General features: G+C 39.8%; 1 protein-coding gene and 1 long non-coding RNA gene across 16 annotated transcripts in view; one reads left to right on the forward strand and one right to left on the reverse strand.

Moving 5' to 3' along the window:
• Window positions 1–22,202, forward strand: part of ENOX2 (ecto-NOX disulfide-thiol exchanger 2) — a 331,670-nt gene that overhangs the window by 300,365 nt on the left and 9,103 nt on the right. For 12 of the 15 annotated variants that reach the window (XM_062183765.1, XM_062183768.1, XM_062183757.1 and 9 more), the window contains 3 exons: window positions 1,107–1,227; window positions 17,961–18,142; window positions 20,154–20,261. In XM_062183765.1, the coding sequence (XP_062039749.1) occupies window positions 1,107–1,227; window positions 17,961–18,142; window positions 20,154–20,261 (411 nt within the window). The remainder of the gene's footprint in view (window positions 1–1,106; window positions 1,228–17,960; window positions 18,143–20,153; window positions 20,262–22,202) is intronic. The other 3 variants (XM_062183769.1, XM_062183760.1, XM_062183762.1) reach the window with 1 other exon arrangement.
• Window positions 1–22,202, reverse strand: part of LOC133753272 (uncharacterized) — a 149,960-nt gene that overhangs the window by 14,699 nt on the left and 113,059 nt on the right. The gene's annotated exons all lie outside the window — the stretch shown is intronic.

The following is a 22,202-nucleotide window of genomic DNA, read 5'->3' on the forward strand; positions in this document are numbered from 1 at the left end:
TGCTCCTCCAGAGAATGTTGACTGTGTTTTCTTTTTGCTTTAATTATCAGTTCACTTGGTTGAATTCAATATGAAAATTCTATCTCTTGGATAGCAGCTGAAAGCTTTGTTAGTTATTTTAGCCTTAACTGTGCTGTTTGAAATCTGCTCTGTGCTTTTATAGTTCAGGTGTTATGCAGAAATTTAAATAGATTTTACACACAGAATTTTAATTTCTCTCCCTCTCCCTCTCCCTCTCCCTCTGTGTGTGTGCATGTGCGTGTGTGTGCGTGTGTGTGTGCATTGTGTGTTTTCCTTTCTGGGATCCTGCCTCACTTTCCAGTGGCTGTGGCTGCCCTGGATTATCTCTTCAAATTCTTCAGGCCGTAAAATAACTATAGGTTTTCTGTTAGAACTTTAAACATTCTATAGGAGCTAACTCTGGTCTGCCCTCAGAACAGCAGGCCGTTTAAATACTAAGAGACTGTCCCAATGCTGTTCTCTTCTTCCACAAGTCAGCTCCTCTTCAGAATATACCTGCCTTTGTTCACTCTCTGATGCCACTGAGCAATTATGGACTTTGTTTTGGGTTTGTGTGTGTTGTCCAAAGATTACAGCTATTATCCATAGGAAGGTTGATTTGATAGCAGTTTGCCAATGATAGCTCATTTTTCCATAACTTGTAAAACTGCAAAACAAATGATTAAGAACTCTCTTGAGTAAAACTATAAGGGGATAGGGGAAAGAATAGCAAGAAGCAAAATTAAGTGGTCTGACATGGGAAGGTAAAAATGGCAGAACCCTCAAGGGAAAGTCTAAGTAGTCCACATAAAGGGTAGGGGATATTTCCTGTTCAGAACTTTCTAGTTTGGGAGGGATACAAAAATCATAGACTTCCAGAACTGTGCATCTGGAAAGAAAGATTAATGCAAAACAGGATGTATCCAAGTCTGCTTTTTCCAGTGAAATTGTGTCGGTCTCAACATGCCCTTTTCCTTTGCCTTAAATGTACTCTGAGGGGTTTTTTGAATGTGCCATAAAAAAGCTGCTCTATTGGATCCTTAGCACTGTTCATTTCCTTAACATTTTCAATGCTTCTGCCTAACTAACATAACTTTTCACCTTAGGAAATCCGCAACATTCACAATGATGAACTAATGGGAATCAGGCGAGAAGAAGAAATGGAAATGTCTGACGATGAAATAGAAGAAACGACAGAAACGAAAGAAACTGAGGAATCAGGTAAAGGTGATTCTGCCTTGATTTATTTAATAAGCATATAGTTACAGGGGTGGTATTTTCAGATCTTTCACACCCAGTAAGGAATGGTCATCAATCATCAGACTGGGCACCAGCTAGCAATAATTGATGAGGTCATACATGTACACACTGACTATCAGCACTGTGGCCCTAGGATTGTCTGTGGTCTTAAATTTATCCCCATCTTACCTTGAAGTGCCTAACTAAAAGTATACTTTCAAGACAGGCATTTAGTACAGTGGTTAAGACATTGCTTGGGATAGTGACATCCCATGTTGGGGTGGCTGCATTTGAGTCTAGCTCCATATCCAATTCCAACTTCCTGCTGTTGTACACCTTGAGAGGAAGCAGGTAATAGATCAAGTAGTTTGTACCCTGCCACACCGTGGGAGACCTGGACTGAGTTCCCAGCTCCTGTCTTTAGTCTGATTCAGCCCTGGCTGTTTTGGGTAGTTGGCGAGTAAACTAGTAGAATATCTCTCTGGCTGGCTGGCTCCATCCTTCTGTATGTCTCCCTGCCTTTCAAATTAAAAAATATTTTAAGTGGACTTATTTTTCCAAGAAGTACTGAGTTTTTATGTAGCATTTTTCTATATTTGGTTTGTACTCATTAATACTTTTTGTAATAGAAACCATAAGAGAGCATAAACATAAATAGGTAACTAACCAACCTTTAAGGAAAGATGGCTAGGTCCCTACATCACTAGTACCTTAAAATTAATAACATGTTTAAGATTTTAATTTTAACACAAATATATATATAGCAAAATAAATTATGGAAAATCTCTGTGTCTATCCTCTCTCTCTCTCTCTCTCTCTCTCTCTCCTCTTTCATTCCCTCCTCCTCCCCGCCTCTCAAATAAGTAGATAATAATTTTTAAAAAAACAAACAAAAAGAATTTGGTTATATGATTTGTGGTGAAGATCTACAAAGAGACATCATAAAATATTTTGATAAAATTAAATATGTCTGTAAAAAAACACAATTGGAAGAAAATCTGCCCACTAATGGGTAATATCTGCAACATGGGACAGTCTGCTTATCTGTTGCCTTCCATTGTGATTACTTGGGGTGTATTGGAAACCAAGCAAGAGTCCACAAACAGTTGTCTTGGTAAAGACTTTTGCTCTTATCTAGTATAGTCAGGACATTACTTTGAGACAGAGGCCACAGTGTGGATCCCTGTGGGTCCTATAAGGCAAATTTTCGAACAACAGGACAACACCCTAGCCTTCAATTTCATAATAAACTATCTTGGATGGGAGTATACAATGAGAGAGAATACAATAGCCAGAAGACCAGTATTTGTAGGCAAACTGTTCCAGACAAACTTAGAAGCTTGATTATGAGAAGGTACAGTGGAAAAAGCACTGGACCTGAAGTTAAAAGACACAAATTCTGGTTCCAGCTTTGTCTTCCTTGACCTAGAAGGAGCTTCTTCCCCACTGAGCCTCAGTTCCCACACTTGTAAGAAAAGGGATTTGTAATGGCTAAATTATCTAATCCATTCATTTATTAATTATTGTCTGCCAAGCACAGTGCTAAACATTAGAGATGTAGTGATCTATTGTCGTGTGTATGTGTGGGGGGGTGGTGTTGGTGGGGGTGGGGTGGGGAATTATGATTCAAATCTGAATTTCCTGGTTCCAGTACCTGTGTATTGATGTCAGTAGTTCTACACCCACTTGAGTGATGTTAGAACCTTACTCCATGAACAGAAACTAGTAAGGAAAGAAAATCCTCCAGTCAGACTTTTTTCTAAAGGCATTCATTTAGCTGTTACATCTGAATTTTCTCTATTTTACCCATATATTAGATCCTTAAACATACAAATGGCTGTCTATATTGGATAAGCGCTTTGTAATCAGTAGTCAGCATTTGCAGAAGTGAACTAATTACTGCAAATAAATACTAAAAACTAGTAGCCCAAACATACAAAAGAGTTTAATAACAATTGAGCCATTCAAATTATTTAAGTGCTTAGCTAGGATGTTTTATATCTGATTAATCTTTTAACTTCTATGATTACCTCCACGTCAGCCTCTACATTATTGTATACAGTGTTTATCCAGTGATACCATGAAATAAATGCAACCATAAGTTTGAGCATCCACTTGATGAATTGCCGCATTTGAGGAGTTATTGGGGGAGGAGAAGGGTGTGTGGGAGATTCAGATTGAATGCACTTACTAGGGTTATATAATTGCATTTTGCTTCTGTATCTCTTTTGAGTTAAAAGCTGTATTGGCTACTGCACAGAATCTTATTCGTTTAGAGACTGGAAACTCCCTGACAGATCATCTTAGAGCTATTTTCTTTCCTGTTCCACATGCCAGGATGCTGCTTTGTCAAATAAAGCTATCTACAATAGACTTAATGGAGCTTACCAAATAGCTTTTCTCCCAGAAGGTTTCAATTCATTTTAATTCAAGGACTTTTGTGCATTTTTCTTTCTCTCGATCGTATCTAATTCTGTTATCTTGCTTCTGTAGTACTCAGCTGCAGAAATCCTGCTCACGGTGAGCCAGTGAGAGAGTCTGCAGTTTTGATCTAAATCAGCTCCATGTTTTCACTACCATTTGGTTTTCCAATTAAAAATGTAAGCAACTGAATCTTGAGTTGTTATTTCCTCTCTCTGTGCTACCAAACTTGAATTCTAGGAGCCAGTAGCATGTTTCTGGTTGAATTTTATTTCCCAAGAAAGTAAAACCAGACTAGCAGCTACAGTTACTTTTTCTTGAGTGCTACAAAATTTCTGTTCTTGGAGAGACTCTGTTAGCCAGCCCATATTTGTGATACAGTACTTGAAATACTCTTGCCATAGAAGAAAGGTCTGCTGTGCTCAAAGCAGTGTGTTGAAGAGGGAGACTCACATTATAGTAAATTAGGTTTGTGAAATTACTTCATACTGTTGTTAGCCATAATGAAAAGTACAGGTACCCAGTAAACGTAAGAAAAATTGCTCCCTTTCAGCATCCATCTTCTCCCTTCTTCACTTAAACTAGTGGTTCTCAGAATTAGTATAACAAAAAAGCTTTTGGATTACCTTTAAAAATTCAGGTTTCTAGGATACCAAGTCTGACCTTGCAAGTCTTTGATGAAGTTTAGGAATTATGCATTTTGTTGGCATCCTAAGTGATTCAGATGCTGGTGTTTGAGGGAACACGTTTAGAAAACATTGACTTAGACTAATCTCTTCCATCATTGTGGCCAAAATTTTCTCCTTCCTTGGTATCCAGTCTCCTTCTGATTCCCACTACCCCCCTTTAAAAGTTTAATCAAGGGCCAGTGTTGTGGTACAAGGGTTAAGCCACTGCCTGCAACACTGGCATCCCATATGGGTGCCAGTTCAAATTCCAGCTGCTCCACTTCCAATCCAGCTCCCTGTTAATGCATCTGGAGAAGCAGCAGAAGATGCCCAAATACCTGAACCCCTGCCACCCATGTGGAAGACCCTGATGGAGTTCCAGGCTCCTGTCATTGGCCTGGCCCAGCCCTAACTGTTGCAGCCATTTGGGGAGTGAACTAGCAGATGGAAGGTCCCTCTCTCTGTGTGCATCTCTCCCTCTTTCTCTGTAACTCTGCCTTTCAAATAAATAAATATTTTTAAAAGGTTTAACCAGTTAAGTACTGTGTCCCATAAACTGATAAAAATAAAAATGTAAATATATGTGACTCCACATAAAATATAAGAAATATCACTTGGTGTTAACCCAGAAGATAATGATTAGAATGTACCAAGAGCAAGAGATTTCAGTATGGGCCAGAGTAGTCACAGTGAAAACTGATCAGGGCCTTACGAGATGAACAGGTTTGGGTGAGAGGAAGAAAGATAAGAAAGCATCTTGGTGGAGGAGAGGGGTGGAAGGGTTTAGGACCGAAAGAGTGAAATAAGCGTGATGTTTATAGGAGGATAAAAGACTGGGTCCAAATTACGGAGAAACACGAATAACAACCTTAGATTGATCATGGTAGACAGTATGACACAATAAGCATAGCTTGCCCATGGCACTAATATGGTGAAAGAAATACAAATTATACATTTTAGAAGATAATTTTGGATTAAGAGATGCCAGTCAGAGATTTTTAGGAATAGAGATGTGAAGTGGTGGAGGTTGATACTAGAGGGAAGGCAGTAGGAACTGGGAAAAACATGGTACATGAAAGGGAGGCAATGGGGAATATGAAATTAAAGACACTGTGAATCATTGTATAGGAATAATGTAAAGTCTTTAGTGACAGATTGGATTTAGATGATGAATAAAAGGAATGAGTCTTAGGTTTTCTAGTCTGGGAGACTGATTGCATCAATTCACTAAGCATGCCATTACAAAGTACCACAAACTAGGGGGCTTAACAGACAGAAATGTATTGTCTTTGTACTGGAGGCTAGAAATCTGAGATCAAGGGGTTGGCAGGGCTGGTTCCTTCTGAGGGCTGTAAGAAGAATCTTTTCCATGCCTCCTTCCCAGCCAGCCTCTGGTCATTTGCCAGCAGTGTTTGATGCGCCTTGGCTTGTGGATGAACACCTCAATCTCTGCCTTCATTTTCACGTAGCATTCTCTGTATGTGTGTGTCTGTCTCTGTTTCCAGTTTTTGCCTTTGTGTAAGTGATAATCAGGACCAACCTTAATCTCGCCCTAACTTTTTGTTTTTTGATAGGCAGAGTTAGTGAGAGAGAGACAGAGAGAAAGGTCTTCCTTCTGTTGGTTCACACCCCGAATGGCTGCTACGGCTGGCACTGTGCCGATCTGAAGCCAGGAGCCAGGTGCTTCCTCCTGGTCTCCCATGCGGGTGCAGGGCCTAAGCACTTAGGCCATCCTCCACTGCCTTCCCAGGCCACAGCAGAGAGCTGGACTGGAAGAGGAGCAACCGGGACAGAATCCGGCACCCCAACCAGGACTAGAACATGGGGTGCCGGTGCCGCAGGTGGAGGATTAGCCAAGTGAGCCACGGCGCCGACCTCCCTAACTTGATTACCTCTATAAAGACTCTTTCCAAACAAGGTTACATTATGAGAGCTTGAACATAGTGTTTTGGGAGGAGAGGTAGATATAGTTCAACTCATAACAGTGAAACTGACAGAAATGGACTGACGGGTGGGACTGACTTGCAAAATATGATGAGATCAGCTTCACATCATAGGTAGTTAGGACATAGGCAGAAAGGATTTGTATTCCAGTCAGAGTTGAAGAAATTAGAAGAGAGTAGTATAGAAATATAGGCTGAATCCTTGAGAATATGAATAAATGAGTGTGAAAGACAAGTGAAAGACAGAAGGGCAAAGGGATAAATACAGAACTTTTGGGGGCGACCCATCAAGGAAAGAAGAGGGATTTTAGAGGAGTTAGACAAAAGCAGTGTGAGAAGCTAGAAAACTGGAAGAGAATTAGGCTGTGGAAACCAAGGGATTTTATGGAAGTAGGCAGTAACCAATATTATCAGGTCTTACAAAGAAGATAGGAATTGAAAGAAATAGCATTGAAGAGAAGACAATTTAGTAAATTGATAGAGGTAGAGGACAGGCGGTATGACATTAAGAAGAGAAAATGGACCAAAACAAGATGTACAGGTCAAAAAGCTGGGTACTAAGCAAAAGGAAATGAAGGTATTATATAAGTGGAGACTAGAATTGATAACAATTTTAAAATTAAGTTTTTGTTGTTGATCAATAAAAAAGGAGGTCATCAAGAGGATAAAGTTTTTTTAAAACTTTTATTTAATAAATATAAATTTCAAAAGTACAACTTTTAGACCATAGCAGTTTTCCCCCCATAACCACCCTCCCACCCGCAAACCATCCCATCTACTCTCTCTCCCATCCCATTCTTCATCCAGATTCATTTTCAATTATCTTTATATACAGAAGATCAACTTAGTATATACTAAGTAAAGATTTCAACAGTTTGCACCCACACAAAGTATACAGCACTGTTTGAATACTAGTTTTACCGTTAATTCGCAAAGTACAACACATTAAAGACGGAGATCCTACATGGGGAGTAAGTGCACAGTGACCAAGAGGATAAAATTAAAGGTGCTAGAAAATGAAAGTGTACTTATAGGTAATTACGCAAATGGAGTCCTGGAAAAGAAGGGGAAGATCCATATCTGGGTGGAGTTTGTTTTCTAGAAGGGAGAGCCCTCTTCCTCTGAGACAAGAGCAAGGAAACAGAAAGCATAAGTGCAGGTGTAGCCCAGGCTTCTCCCTATAGCAAGAGAGTGGTCATCTGTTAATGACAGAGTAATTTGCAAATTAGACCAGGAGGAAAGAGGAACAAATCTGGTAAAAATGCTGTGGGCAGTATGGAATAAAGAAATCAGTAAGAGGTTGTCAAGGGCCCACATGAGTCTGTGTCAGTCTTGCTGCCTAGTTCTGCAACTTCCAAGACTGGTTTGAGTTCATTATGGCCCAGATAAGGAGCAAAGAAAGTTAAGTCAGTGATCATGAGTTGGTGATTGGCCAGGTAAGCCTGAAGGAATAAGGGGTCTAAAAAGTTGGCAATGAAATCTGTTAGCCAAGAAGCAATTAATGGACCGGGTGAGATTTCCCCACTCTGAGATTAAAGGTCCCAGGAGGAAAAGCAAAGGGAGTCTTGGTGTGGTAAGGGCAAGTGAGAATTCTGTGTTTGAGAGTGGAGCATGAAGATCTCAGAAGGGAAACAATGAAGTACCACCAGGTGCATCCATGCTGGCAGAAGCCTGCTTTGAGTGGAGATAATGAAGCAAGGAAAAGGCAAGGCATTGTGAGGTCAGGGAACTCACTTGAGATTTTGCCTGAATCAGCTTGCAGCCATCCCAGTGGGTCATACTTATATCATCTCCCTCTTTCTTCCCACTCTTTGTTCTTTTTGACTTTTTTCCTTTGTGAATCACTCAGCTCAAACATTTTTTATGAGCCTTGGGGATAATTTTGCATTCTCCCTTCTATAATTTTATAACATTTTTTAGTATCTCATGCAATGAAGCTTTGTAAGGATGGCTGACTCCCTGAATTTACTTCTGTTGCTTTGTTTGTTTTGTACCACTTGTACCACTTGTGCCACTGTACCACTGAAGAAACCTAGGCATTAATATTTTTAATGGCACAAAATCCTCTTGATCTTTTGTTGTGCAGAAACATAGCTGAGATTTTGCTCTTATTGGCTCTTCTGGAAGGAGTTCACAGCTGCCTTCACACTGTCATATTGCCTTGATGAACTGGCCGCCTTCACATCTGAGGGGCAATCCTCATAAAGAGAAACATTTTTCACACATAGAAAAGAGTCCAGAAGGAGAAGCCGAGGACTAATGATGGCAGGATGTGAATATTTTCACTGTACTATGCTCTTTAGTATCAGGACGGATGCTTTCACCTGCTCAAACATACTATTAAAAGGTAATATTGAACTTTTCAGTGTTCTGGCAATGTACAAAGGACTCTAACTTCAGAAATGGGCCCAATTAATATTAAGTCTGTGAAAGGAAAGACTTGGTGTCCTCATTACAATGACAAAAACCCTCAATTCAGAGAGTGGGAAATACATTTTGTAGGTAAGGTCTTCTCAGTAGCATTATAGGTGATTACTTTTTTTTTTTTTGCTTAGTAACAGGTCCAAACTAAAACAATTATTCTCTACTCCTCTGAGCTACAGCTCTGCATAGCTGCTCATCAGCATGCGCTTACCCCACCTGCCGAGACAGAGCGGTCTCTCCTCATTTTCTCAGAGGGAAAATATGTTCATATTTAAACTGGAGAACATGCTTCTAACCATTCTCCCAGATCTCTGCCCTGTTCTTGCCTGTGTATCTCATATGACATGTAAAACATAATAAGTATATATACTCACTGGCCTGCAGTGCAAAAGGAAACAAATGAAATGTCACCAGTTTGTGTTGGGCCATGTGGACTGCTACAGGACAAACATGCAAACTAGAGCAGATATAAGTAACTGTCCATCTATGAGAGTCACTTCATTTACAAAGTAAACTGTGTGCTGGTCAACCAGACTGCACCTCAAGATGCTGTCCTTGGTACTGACCCAATCAAGTATTTCTTCCACCATCTGGCAGATAGTTAATTTGGCCTTTTTTTTTTTTTTTTTTTTTGACAGGCAGAGTTAGACAGTGAGAGAGAGAGAGAAAGGTCTTCCTTTTTCCGTTGGTTCACCCTCCAAGTGGCCACTACGGCCGGCACATTGTGGCCGGTGCACTGTGCTGATTCGAAGCCAGAAGCCAGGTGCTTCTCCTGGTCTCCCATGCACGTGCAGGGTCCAAGGACCCGGGCCATCTTCCACTGCACTCCCGGGCCACAGCAGAGAGCTGGACTGGAAGAGGAGCAACCGGGACAGAATCCGGCGCCCCGACTGGGACTAGAACCTGGGGTGCCAGCGCCACAGGCGGAGGATCAGCCTATTTAGCCACGGCGCCGGCCATTTGTCCCTTTTTCTATACAGTTTGCTACCTACAAATCATCTTCACTTGTAGCATCTTCTTTGGGTGTTGTGATTGTTAAAAATAATACCTGTCTGATGAAAAATATCCCAAGCACTTGAAGAGATAGAAAAGATAAATATTATTTGGAATGCTGGGAATCCAAGTTCCTGTGCACTGGATTTCTCTTCAATGACACAATATGCATGATCATGGCAAGAATTAAAATCAGTAATAAGGGGCTGGTATTGTGATACAGCAGATTAAGCCACTGCTTACAACACTGGCATCCCATATTGGAGTGCTGGTTTGAGTCCTGCCTGCTCTGCTTCCAGTCCAGCTCCATGCTGATACACCCAGGAAAGCAACAGAAGATGACCCAAGTACTTGGGCCTCTGCCACCCATGTGGGAGACCTGGATGAATTGCTAGGCTTCTGGCCTTGGCCTGGCCCAGCCCCAGCCATTACATCCATTGGGGAGTGAACCAGTGGATGGAAGAACTCTTTCACTGACTCTACCCCTGTCTGTGTCACCCAGCCTTTCAAATAAATAAAATAAATCTTTTTTTAAAAAATATCAGCAATGGGCTGGCACTGTGGCATAGTGGGCTAAGCCTCTGCCTACAGCACCAGCATCCCACATGGGCGCCAGTTTGCATCCCAGCTCCTTCTCTTCTAATCCAGCTCTCTGCTATGGCCTGGAAAAGCAGTGGAATGATGGCTCAAGTCCTTGAGCCCCTGCACCTGCATGGGAGACCCAGAAGAAGCTCCTGACTTTGGATCGGCCCAGCTCTGGCCATTGCAGCCATCTGGGGAGTGAACTAGCAGATGGAAGACTCTGTCTCTCTCCCTCCCTCCCTCCCTTCCTCCTTCCCTCCTTCCCTCCCTCCCTCTGCTTCTCTATAACTCTGCCTTTCAAATAAATAAATAAAACTTTTTTAAAAAATCAGCAATAAAAACAAACATAAAATGAATGTGTAGGGGCCAGCACTGTGGCATAGCAGGTAAAGCCACCACCTACAGTGCCGGCATCCCATATGGGCGCCAGTTCTAGTCCCAGCTACTCCTCTTCCGATCCAGCTCTCTGCTGTAGCCTGGGAAGGCAGTGGAAGATGGCCCAAGTCCTTGGGGCCCCTGCACCTGTGTGGGAGACCCAGAATAAGCTCCAGGTTGCTGGCTTCGGATTGCTGCAGCTCCGACCATTGCCACCAACTGCGGAGTGAACCAGCGGATGGAAGACCTCTCTCTCTCTCTTTCTCTCTCTCTTCCTCTCCTTCTCTCTCTGCATAACTCTTAACTTTCAAATAAATAAATAAATCTTTTTTTTTTAAAAAAAAGAATGTGTAGTTCAAAAGGTCTTGGTAATTTTTTTACCTAAAATTCAAGTGTTTTTTAAAGATTTATTTTATTTATTTGAAAGAGTTACAGAGAGAGGTAGAGACAGAGGGAGAGGTCTTCCATCTGCTGGTTCACTCCCCAGATGGCCACAACGGCCGGAGCTGCGCCGATCTGAAGCCAGGAGCCAGGAGCTTCTTCTGGATCTCCCATGTGGGTGCAGGGGCCCAATGACTTGGGCCATCTTCTACTGCTTTCCCAGGCCATAGCAGAGAGCTGGATCAGAAGAGGAGCAGCCAAGACTAGAACTAGCGCCCATATGGGATGCCAGTGCTTCAGGCCAGGGCATTAACCTGCTGCGCCACAGCACCGGCTCCTAAAATTCAAGTTTTAAAACTGCCATTTCAGGATAATTGCATGGCCAGCAACAGAAAACATGTGAACATTGAAAATGTCTCAACACTACTAAAAGATACTCCTAACCAGAACACTTCCTATTATATTGACAGTCTTTGCTTTGCTTTGGCTGGGCAATCTGATCACAGCAGCCTGCATCAGTACCTAATAGTTTTAGAAAAACCCTCAAGTTAGGCATGGAATTGAACTCAGCACCTCACCAAAGGCAGCCTACTTTTAGGAACAGGAAATATTTTCACTCTCAGAATACAGTTCTCTTCCATATATTTCATCTTTGTAAATCACAACTTCTTTGAGTCCATTATGTAGAGGATTAATCCTGTCTTTGAAATCCTTTTAGAAAACTCTTCTTCCACTTTTATAACTGAAAATTTCAACAATTTTATTTCCATTAATTTTCTTTTAGTTTCTTCTACCCAAGTTCCTTCCCATAGATAGCTGAGAAAGCTCACATCTTTTTGAAATTGTCTTTTAGCCTTTTTGTACATTTTACATACATATTTAAAATTTTGAATCATTTTGATAATATATTTTCTTGGCTTTATGTTCTGTTAGTAATTTAAAAAGGAATAAAGTGCAAATGTTCCCATAAATATGGTATATAACTAATAGAGATTGGTGGAATTATGTAATTTTCTACCATAGTTATAAGTCTGGAACATAGAAGGTACTCAATAAATGCTTGCTGAATTAATGGAAATGTTCTTATTAAACATTTTTAAATAGATTTTATGTTTTTGACCTTGAAAAATGTGCCTTAAACCATAAATAATCAAATTTAGCCTAGGTTTTTTCCCCTATATCTTCATTTTTTAATTAATAAACTTTATTTATAGCGATTTTAGGTCCACAGCAAAGTTGAGAGGAAAGTAGGGAGTTTCCATATTCTCCCTGTAGCTACAGAAACACATTCTCCCCCACCCTACCCCTGCTGTCAACCTCCCTCACTAAAGTGGGACATTTTTCATAATTAGTGAACTTGCATTGACACATCATTATCATCTGCACTGTACAGTTTTGGTTCCACTCTTGATGGTGTATATTCTGTGGGTTTTGACAAATGTATCAACAGCCATCATGGTAGTATCATATAGAATAATTTCTCTGCCCTAAACCTCCTTTGTCCTCCACCTATTCATCCCTCCCTCCTGGCTAAACAATGGTAACCACGAATATTTTTACTGTGTCCACAATTTTTCCATTTCCAGAATATCACATAGTTGAAGTGATATAGTATATAGCCTTTTCAGATTGGCTCTTTCACTTAGTACTGTGCACCTAGGTTTCCTTCATGTGTTTTCATGGCTTGAAACTCATTTCCTTTTAGCATTGAATAATATTCCATTGTCTGGATATACCACAATGTATTTGTCCATTTGCCTACTGAAGGACATCTTTGTTGCTTCGAAATTTTTGCAATTATGAATAAAGGTGTCATAAAAACCCATGTGCAGGTTTTTGTGTGGATGTTAGTTTTCAGTTCATTTGGTAAATGCCAGGGAGCATGATTGCTGGATTGCATGGGATGAGTATGTTTAGTTTCATAAGAAAGGTATATGCATATTAAGGTAATATTTGTCTTTTTCTAGTTTCCTAAGGTAGAAGATTAGATGATTGATTTTTAGATCGTTCTTCATTTCTCATATATGCATTCAATATGACAAATGTCCCTTTAAGTAGTGCTTTCACTGTATCCCACAGAGTTGGATAAGTTACATTTTCACTTTCATTTACTTAAATATCTTTTCATTTTTCTGAAGATTTCTTTTTTGACCCATCTGTTATTTAAATGGGGCTTTTCAATCTCTGAGTAGATTGGGATTTTTCAGCTATCTTTCTGTTACTAATTTCTAGCCTAATTCCACTGTGGTTTGAGAACATACATTATATGATGATTTCTATTTCATATAATGATACATTATATGATGATTTCTATTCTTTTAAAAATTTTGGAGGTTTATTTTTAGGGTCCAGAATGTAGTCTCCCTTGGTGAATCTTCTATGTGAACTTGAGAAAATATGCAATTTGCTGTTGGTGAATGACATAAATATATAGATGTCAATTATGTTCAGTTGATTGGTGGTGCTGTTGAGTTGAACTGTGTCCTTACAGATTTTCTGCTTTCTGGATCTAGCCATTTCTGATAGAGAGGTATTGAAGTCTCCAACTGTAATGGAACATTCATCTATTTCTTGTTGAAGTGCTGTCAGTTTTTGCCTCGTGTATTTTGATGCTCTGGTGTTAAACTCTTATAAACATTGAGGCTTGTTATATCTTCTTGGAATATTGACCAATTTAACACTATGTAATGGCCTCTTTTTATTCCTGATAATTTCCTTACTTTGAAGTCAGTTTTATCCAAAATTGATATAGCTACTCACACTTTCTATTAATTGGTGTTAGAATGGTATATCTTTCTCCATCTCTTTACATGTAATTTATAGATATCCTAATATTTAAAGTAGATTTCTGGTAGATGGCATATGGTTGGATCTTGTTATTTGATCTACTCTAACAATCCGTTAATTGGTGCATTTAGACCAATAATGTTTAAGGTAATTACTGGCAACACTGGATAAAGATCTAGCATGATGTTTTCTTTTGGTTACCCTTGTTCTTTGTTCCTATTTTTGTCTTCCACATTTTTTCTACATTTTGTGGTTCCAGTTGAGCCTTTTATATTCCATTTTTCTCCTGTCTTAGCATATCAAATTATATTTCTATTTTTAATTTTTTGGTACTGATTTCCCTAGATTTTCACTATACTTTTACAACTAATCCAAGTCCACTTTCAAATAACAGTATACCACCTCATTGGTCGTGTATGTATAGCCCTTGTCTCTGCTGTTGAGAAAGTGTTTTTTTTTTTTTCATACTATTCGTTGAACTCTACTTACTGTAGGGTTAAACTTATGAGTATAAATGAAACTGAAAGTAGAAAACTGAAAGTAGATTTTTGTAAAAATTAAGAGTGGGAATAGGAGAGAGAGGAGGAAGAAGGGTTGGGAGTGTGGGCAGGAAGGGAGGTTGAGGTGGGAAGAATTACTGTGTTCCTGAATTTGTATGTATGAAATGCATCAAGTTGGTAAGAAAATTTTAAAAATATATATATTTCTAATTCTTCCCTCTCATCCCTTGTATCATTGCTGCCATTCATGTCATGTATACATAAGCATACATAAGTTTATATAAGTGTGTATGTGTGTGTGTATTCCCAAATGCACACAGAGTTTAATACAATGTTGATATTGTTATTTTGAACAGTTATGTTAAATCAAGAATAAGAAAATTTTTGTTATCTTTACTTATCCATTCTTTGATGTGCTTTATTTATGGAGATCCAAATTTCTGACATATCATTTTCCTTCTCTCTGAAGAAAACTTTCAACCTTCTTTCAAGCCAGGTTTACTAGCAACAAACTTTCTCAATGCTTTTTTCTCAGGGAAGGTAATGATTTCTCTTTCACTTTTGAAGGGTAATTTCAAAGAGCACAGAATTCTAGCTTGGTGAGTCTTTTAACTCAGTAAATATGTAATTCCACTTTCTTGTTTGCATGGGTTCTAAGAAGTCAGATGTGATGTGTATATTTGTTCTTTCCATAGGTAAGTTTTTATTTCTGGCTTTCTTTTCTTTTTTTAAAGATTTATTTATTTATTTGAAAGTCAGATTACACAGAGAGAGAAGGAGCTGCAAAGAGAGAGGGAGGAGGTCTTCCATCTGCTGGTTCACTCCCCATTTGGCCTCAACATCCAAAGTTGCACCTATCCGAAGCCAGGAGCCAGGAGCTTCTTCCAGGTCTCCCACGTGGGTGCAGGGGCCCAAGGACTTGGGCCACCATCTACTGCTTTCCCAGGCCATAGCAGAGAACTGGATAGAAAGTGGAGCAGCTGGGTCTCAAACCAGTGCCCATATGGGATGCCGGCACTGCAGGCATGGCTTTACTCACTATGCCACAGCACCGGCCCCTCTTGCTTTTTTTCAACATTTTTCTTTATTTTGATTTTCTGAAGTTTGAATGTGATATGCCTAGTGATGGGGTTTTTGGGCATTGATCCTGTTTGGTGTCATCTGAGATTCCTGGATCTATGGTTTTGTGTCTGACATTAATTTGCGAAATTTCTCCATCATTTTTGCTTCAAAGATTGTTTTTTTCTCTTACTACTCCTTATATTCCCATTCATATGCTTCTACCTTTTGAAATTGTCTTGCAGTTCTTGGATATTTTGTTACTGTTAAGTCTTCTTTTCTCTGCTTTAGCTATGGGCTGGATGTTTGTGAACCCCAGTATTCATATGCTGAAACCTAATCACCAGTGCAATACTATTAGGAGGTGGGGCTTCGGTAAGAGTGCCTATGAGGATAAAACAGAGACCCCAGAGAGCTGCTTTGCCCCACTGTGATATGATGACACAGCTAGAAGGCACTACCTATGAGCCAGGATGGGGGCACTCACCAGATTCTGAAATTCAGATGCCTTGATTTTAGATTTCCCAGCTTCTAGAACTATGATAAATTAATGTCTAATCTTTATATGCTGCCCAGTGTATGATATCTTTTTTTATAGCAGCCCAAATGAACCAAGATGGGTTTTCCTTCTTGGAGGTTTCTGTTGTCATGCCCTCAAGTTCAAAGACTTTCCTCAGCCACGTCCAATATATTATTGGCCTACCAAAGGCATTCTTAATTTCTGTTGCAGTGCTTTTCAGTAATCTCTAGTAATTCTTTTTGATCCTTTTTTAGAATTTCCATCTCACTGTATTACCCATCTGTTCTTGCATGTTATTTACTTTTTCCATTAAAACCCTTTGCATATTAATCATGGTTTGTTTGTTTGTTTGTTTGTTTTTTGATTCTCAGCCTGATAATTTCAACATCATTACCATATCTGAGTCTGGTTCTGATGTTTGTTCTGTAGTTGTATCTGCAAACTCTGTGTTCAGTATGCCTTATAATTTTTGTTAGGATCCAGACACGGTGCATCGAGTGATGGGAACTCTGGCAAGTAGACATTTATTTGTGAGGTGGTAAAATGTGGGGAGAGGGAAGAGTTCTCTGGTTCTATGATTGAGTCTCATCCTTTTGGGGAGCACATACCCCTGGACTGGTGACTTTAACCAGTGCTTCTCAGTCCTTCCATCATAGGCTTGAAGAGGCTGGCGTTGGGTGTTTCTCTTTTCCCAGACCAGTTAGGCTCTGATAATACCCAAGAAGGTTGAGCTCTGGTGAAATAGATTTTCTTTACTACAGGCCTTGTTTTTTTTTTTTGTTTTGTTTTTTGGTTTTTTTTTTGTTTGTTTTGTTTTTTGACAGGCAGAGTGGACAGTGAGAGAGAGAGAGACAGAGAGGAAGGTCTTCCTTTTTCCATTGGCTCACCACCCAATGGCCACTGTGGCCAGTGTGCTGCGGCCGGCGCACCGCGCTGATCCGAAGCCAGGAGCCAGGTGCTTCTCCTGGTCTCCCATGTGGGTGCAGGGCCCAAGCACTTGGGCCATCCTCCACTGCCTTCCCGGGCCATAGCAGAGAGCTGGACTGGAAGAGGAGCAACTGGGACAGAATCCGGCACCCCAACTGGGACTAGAACCCGGTGTGCCAGCGCCACACGCGGAGGATTAGCCTATTGAGCTGTGGCGCCAGCCACAACAGGCCTTGTTAAGAAGAGCAGAATGCTGTGCCATTTCAGATTTAAAAAGAGCCCTTTCCCCTCCTCATGCCAGAAGCCCAAGGGAGGTTTCTCTGATATTCATTGTGAGAACCTATAGATGACCTGTAGGTCAAACTAATAAAAGTATGTGAGCCCTACCCCCATGACTGGATCTCCCTGGAGATTTTAACTCTTGAGCTTGTCCACACTGAGCCTCCAAAAATTCGTCTATTAGAGTTTAGTTTTACTTCCCTGGCACTGGGTCCCCTGGAGCTTTCTGCTCATGAGTTTCTGGTCCAGAAAGGCGATTTGTTATATTCATCTGTGTCTCTAATTTGGGAGCCAGCAGTTTGCCCTGTGACCTCACTTCTCTGATATATATGAGAATTGTTGATTACAGCTTTTTGCTTACTGTTAAGACACAATAAAGACTTCCAAGCTCCTTACATGAGGGACCTAAAACCAAAAATCTTGTATCTTAGCTTTTACATTTACCTTTCTTCTGTAGCACTAGTCAATGCTACATTTTTAAAAAGCATCTGTCAGGAAAATGATTGTGTAGGCAGTTGTGAGTTTAAGATAATTATTCCTATATTTTATTATTACAGAGTTCTTGTAGTTTGTACATTTCAAATAAAAGTAACATGCTACCTGGAAATATCTTAGTTGTATTTGAGGTGGAGGCTATGACCCACAATGAGGACTTTCATGCATTGGAATCTTGGTTCATTTACAAAAACAGGCCTGTTTGCTTCTGTGTCCATGTTTTTCTGCCATGGCTAACTCAGACCTAAAGTTACGCATCAAGAGGCTTTTTATACATGTTAATTTAAAATACCAAGTTCTCGGGGTCCTCAGGTGAGCCACAAAGAAAAATGACCATATGTTTTAATATTTTCTATTGGTTATTTAGCCTTAGTATCACAGGCGGAAGCTCTCAAGGAAGAAAACGACAGCCTCCGTTGGCAGCTTGATGCCTATCGGAATGAGGTAGAGCTGCTCAAGCAAGAACAAGGCAAAGTCCACAGAGAAGATGACCCAAACAAGGAGCAGCAGCTGAAGCTCCTGCAGCAAGCCTTGCAGGGAATGCAACAGGTGAAGGCATTTTGGTTTTCTGAGCTTTCTAGAAGGGTGGCATCAAGCCTTCACCTATGGAAGGGTATCTCTGGCTTGGCTGAGGAAGAGATGATGTATCGTGGTTAATGAAATATGCAGGTTAATGTAGAGTTGATAATGGATCACCAATTTTCAAAGAATTGCATTCAATGAAAATATTTAACATTAAAACTACATTCAACGTAATTAATATTTTCTTTATAGATAGGACCTCAGGATATTTATGAAGAACCGCAATTATTTAGATATGAAAAAGTACTGATTCATAAATATCTAGTTACTAGAATGCCAAATAAATGCAGCCCTTTAGAAGGAATAGCAGGAATTCTACCTTTAATTTGGGTGGAAGTAAGGATGTTATGGGTTTTCAAGTATCAGTGCTTTGGGCACACAATAGCATTTTATTTGGTTTTCAGTCATCTGTGTGAATGAGTTTACCTCCACATAATTCTAAGTCTAAAAGTCAACAAGTGCATCCAACTACAGTGGCATTCAGATATGACATTGTATAATAGATAGTGTCTAGATGTTTTATGTAACTGTCACCACAGTGATTCTCAATTTAAAAGATCAACATCTGTGTTCACTATAGCAAAGGAGTAGCACTTCTGAGTACTGTCATCCCATACTACCATCCATTTTCCTTAAAACATAAATTGTGCAAAAATTTTTTAACTGAATGCCTTGGAATTATCTAGGAGACAGCCAGTTGGTGGTTGGAAGTTACAAATTATGAATGGAGAGTCTCTTCGGCACTAGCAGGCCCCAGTTATTACTTCTGCCATCATTGCCTTCCTGTGTGACAACTAATATCACATTAATATTTCACCTTTCCTATTAGCAAAATGTGTAAAGTAATGTTTACTTTCCTTTTACTGTCACCATGGAGTTTAATTAGACCATGTAAATTATATCAGAGATCTTTTTACCAAAAAAATGCATTTCCTCAGCTATACTTCAAAGAAATTTGACACTGTGTGTTGTACTGTGTTTTTTAAGCTCTTCTAATGGCCTTTTGCAAGGCTCTGAAAAGCTAGACTTTGGAAACATTTTTGTTGTTTTGATCCCTCTTCTTTTTTTTGAAACTGCCACATAAAGACAGTTGTGCTATTTACATGCAATTCGAAGATGATGAGCTTTTTTTTTTTCATTTCGTCACCTCAAAGATCTCAGGGAGAATTAGGTTTCTGCCCCCTAAAAAATCAAATTCACTCATTTGGATAACTTTTTGTTGGAAAATAGCCTTGTAAACTGACAAAAATTTTTCCCATCTTATCCCAAAAGATGTATAGTATAATATGCTGCTTAAGAACATGGAATCTGGAGTTCACCCAGCTTGGTTTTAAATCCCAGCTCTACCACTTCACTGTCTGAATGGCCTTTGGGAATCTATGAGACTTCCCTAATCACCAAGGCTTACAGTATCACACGGTTATTGTGGGGCTTAAATGAGAGCATAAATATAAGCCCTTAACAGAATGCTTAACACATAGTAGGCACTCAATAAAGAATATTATTGTAATGATTAATAATGACAAACCCAATTCCCTGCCTTCCGATAGGAAAACTAATGCGTGAAAGTTGGATTCTTTAGCACTTTCCTCACAGAAATTGAACATGGCTTTTAAATGGTTATTTTCAAGACTGTTCTACAATATCAACTTCACTTCTGTGCAGCAATGACAATTTGACCCACACAGTATTAACTGCACCCTGCCTTTACCCCTGGCCAGAATATAGGAGAAGTTAAGTCACTGACTAGATCAGTTAGTTTCTTGGGGTCTTTCTAAAATATGAACAGATTTGTAGGAGTCAGATAAAATAATTTAAAGTGAGGAGAGTACCTTTATGCTTCCAATCACTGCATGGAAAAATGATTGTGCTGAGGGGAAATGAGGCACGATCACTTGTTACCAAACCTCAGCCAAGCATTTTAAGGGAAGTTTAGCTCCTTAGTTACTGACTTAATTATCTTGGGTCTGTCTTGTAGCATCTACTCAAAGTCCAAGAAGAATACAAAAGGAAAGAAGCTGAGCTTGAAAAACTCAAAGACGACAAGTTACAGGTGGAAAAAATGTTGGAAAATCTGAAAGAAAAGGTACATGAGTGCTAAGTGAACCTTTTCCCTTACCGCTTTCTCTCCTTTGCAGTGACAGTAAAAATGCCTTGAAATCAATGGAATTTTTGCCTGATTGGGGTTCAGAAGCCCTCTTCTGGGTAATTCTTGAATCAAGGGCTCTGCTTTTGGATATGAGTCCTTGGCATTTCTAAGGGTTCTGGAGAATACATTTTTCAATGAAGAAGAAATCAGTTCATTCCTAAAATTCCTTAGCCTCTTCTCTTGGGCAAGACAAGAGTGTACACATCTTCCCTGCTTCATTTCAAGCAAATAGCAACACCGAAACCTCAAATGCCACACAATGTCTTTACTTCAGCCCTTTATAAAGTACAGCTAGGATATTCACATTTCTTTGATGAGTCTCCGTTTAGTGTAGTAATGAGCAGCTGCAGACAAGAGTAATAGCCAACCTCCAAAGGCGGGAAGCCTTGGGAAGAAACAAGGAGACGAGTATTCTAAAGCTGGAAGACAGCAACAGGGAAGACAAAGTGGGACTTAAGCCAGAACCTGGAGCAATAAGAGCCACCTCTGAGGACCTCTTAAGAGTCTACTGATATGCAGACACATTAGTGTATATAGCCATAAACCAGATGAATGCTCTACTTATGGTGTTTAAGGTCTATGAATGGGCATCTCCTTATTGTACCTCTCCAATGTGCTTGATGCCTGAACACTGAGCTGAAGTTACACCTCTGAAGAAGAAGGCCCATTGACCAGAACTGATGTTAGTCTCTCAGATGAATAGAAGATTAGGAACTTGGATCCAGAGTCAGAAATCAGTAGTGATACAAATCCTGAGAGCTGATGCTCCGTATCTTCTGTGTTCAGTTCAGGAAGACACCATGCATGCAGGCCCTGGATGTGTTTATCAGCACAGTGACTTCCCCTAGAGTGCCATTAGCAACCAGCAACCTTGGTGTACTTCAAATGAATGACTGAAAGTGTTTTCTGGAGGCCATTTGCAATATGCTTTTAATTCTTCCACTTCATAAAACCAACTCGCTTTCCAGTTTTGTGGGTACTATTAAAGAAACGAGCACAATCCCAGAGAATTTCATTTATCAAGGATTTAATTGAAAAGCGCCAAAACTGCTCTACTTATCAGGACTTCCCTTATACTATCAGAGCTTCTAAAATATCCCAGAGCTGCTACATAGCTCTGTTTTGCTTCCTGCATAAAATGGAATGGGTAGCCAGAACACTGTAGAGAGATGGAGGATTATACTAATGAGTTGATGCTTAGAATCATTTATTTATTTACTTTTAACTGATGCATTACAAATTGTAAATATTTAGGGGGTAATGTGGTATTTCCATACATGGTTTACTGCTCAAATCAGGGTAAGGCTATCTATCTGCCCAGACATCGCAGGATTGATATTACAGATTGACTTAAGGACATTTTTGGTGTAAGCAGCTTTCTCCTTTGTAAAGTGTTTCATTTAAAGAAGCAAAGGGTCTAGGGGACTAGTAGAAACTTGCCATATTGTGCCTCAGGATAAGTGCTTCCCGTTGTGAAACTGAATATACCATAAAGTGGCAGCTAAAAAGGACAAAGAGAAAAATCCAACTGATCATCAAAACATAGCCAGGGTATGTTTTTTCCTGTTATTTTAAGCAAAGCCTCTTTTAGAGAAATTCATGACAGTTCATTATAAACTGATCTTCTTTTGGAAGCTGATTTGTGACCAAATATTTCAACCTGACACAATTAGGTTAGGAAGCAAAGTGCCATCACATTAGACTGCAAAAATAATCTCAGGTTGAAAGGAAAGCAATAAGTTTTGGTGAGGAGGGATTTTTTGTTTTGTTTTTGTTTGCTTTTATTGACAGTAAGCCACGAAGTGAGTTATTAGTCAGTGTTTTGCAATATAACAGTGTGGCTTACGTCTGCCTCGCTGATGAAAGGACTGGCTCTCT

This window comes from Lepus europaeus, chromosome X (assembly GCF_033115175.1).
Source record: "Lepus europaeus isolate LE1 chromosome X, mLepTim1.pri, whole genome shotgun sequence".
Lineage (NCBI taxonomy): Eukaryota > Metazoa > Chordata > Mammalia > Lagomorpha > Leporidae > Lepus > Lepus europaeus.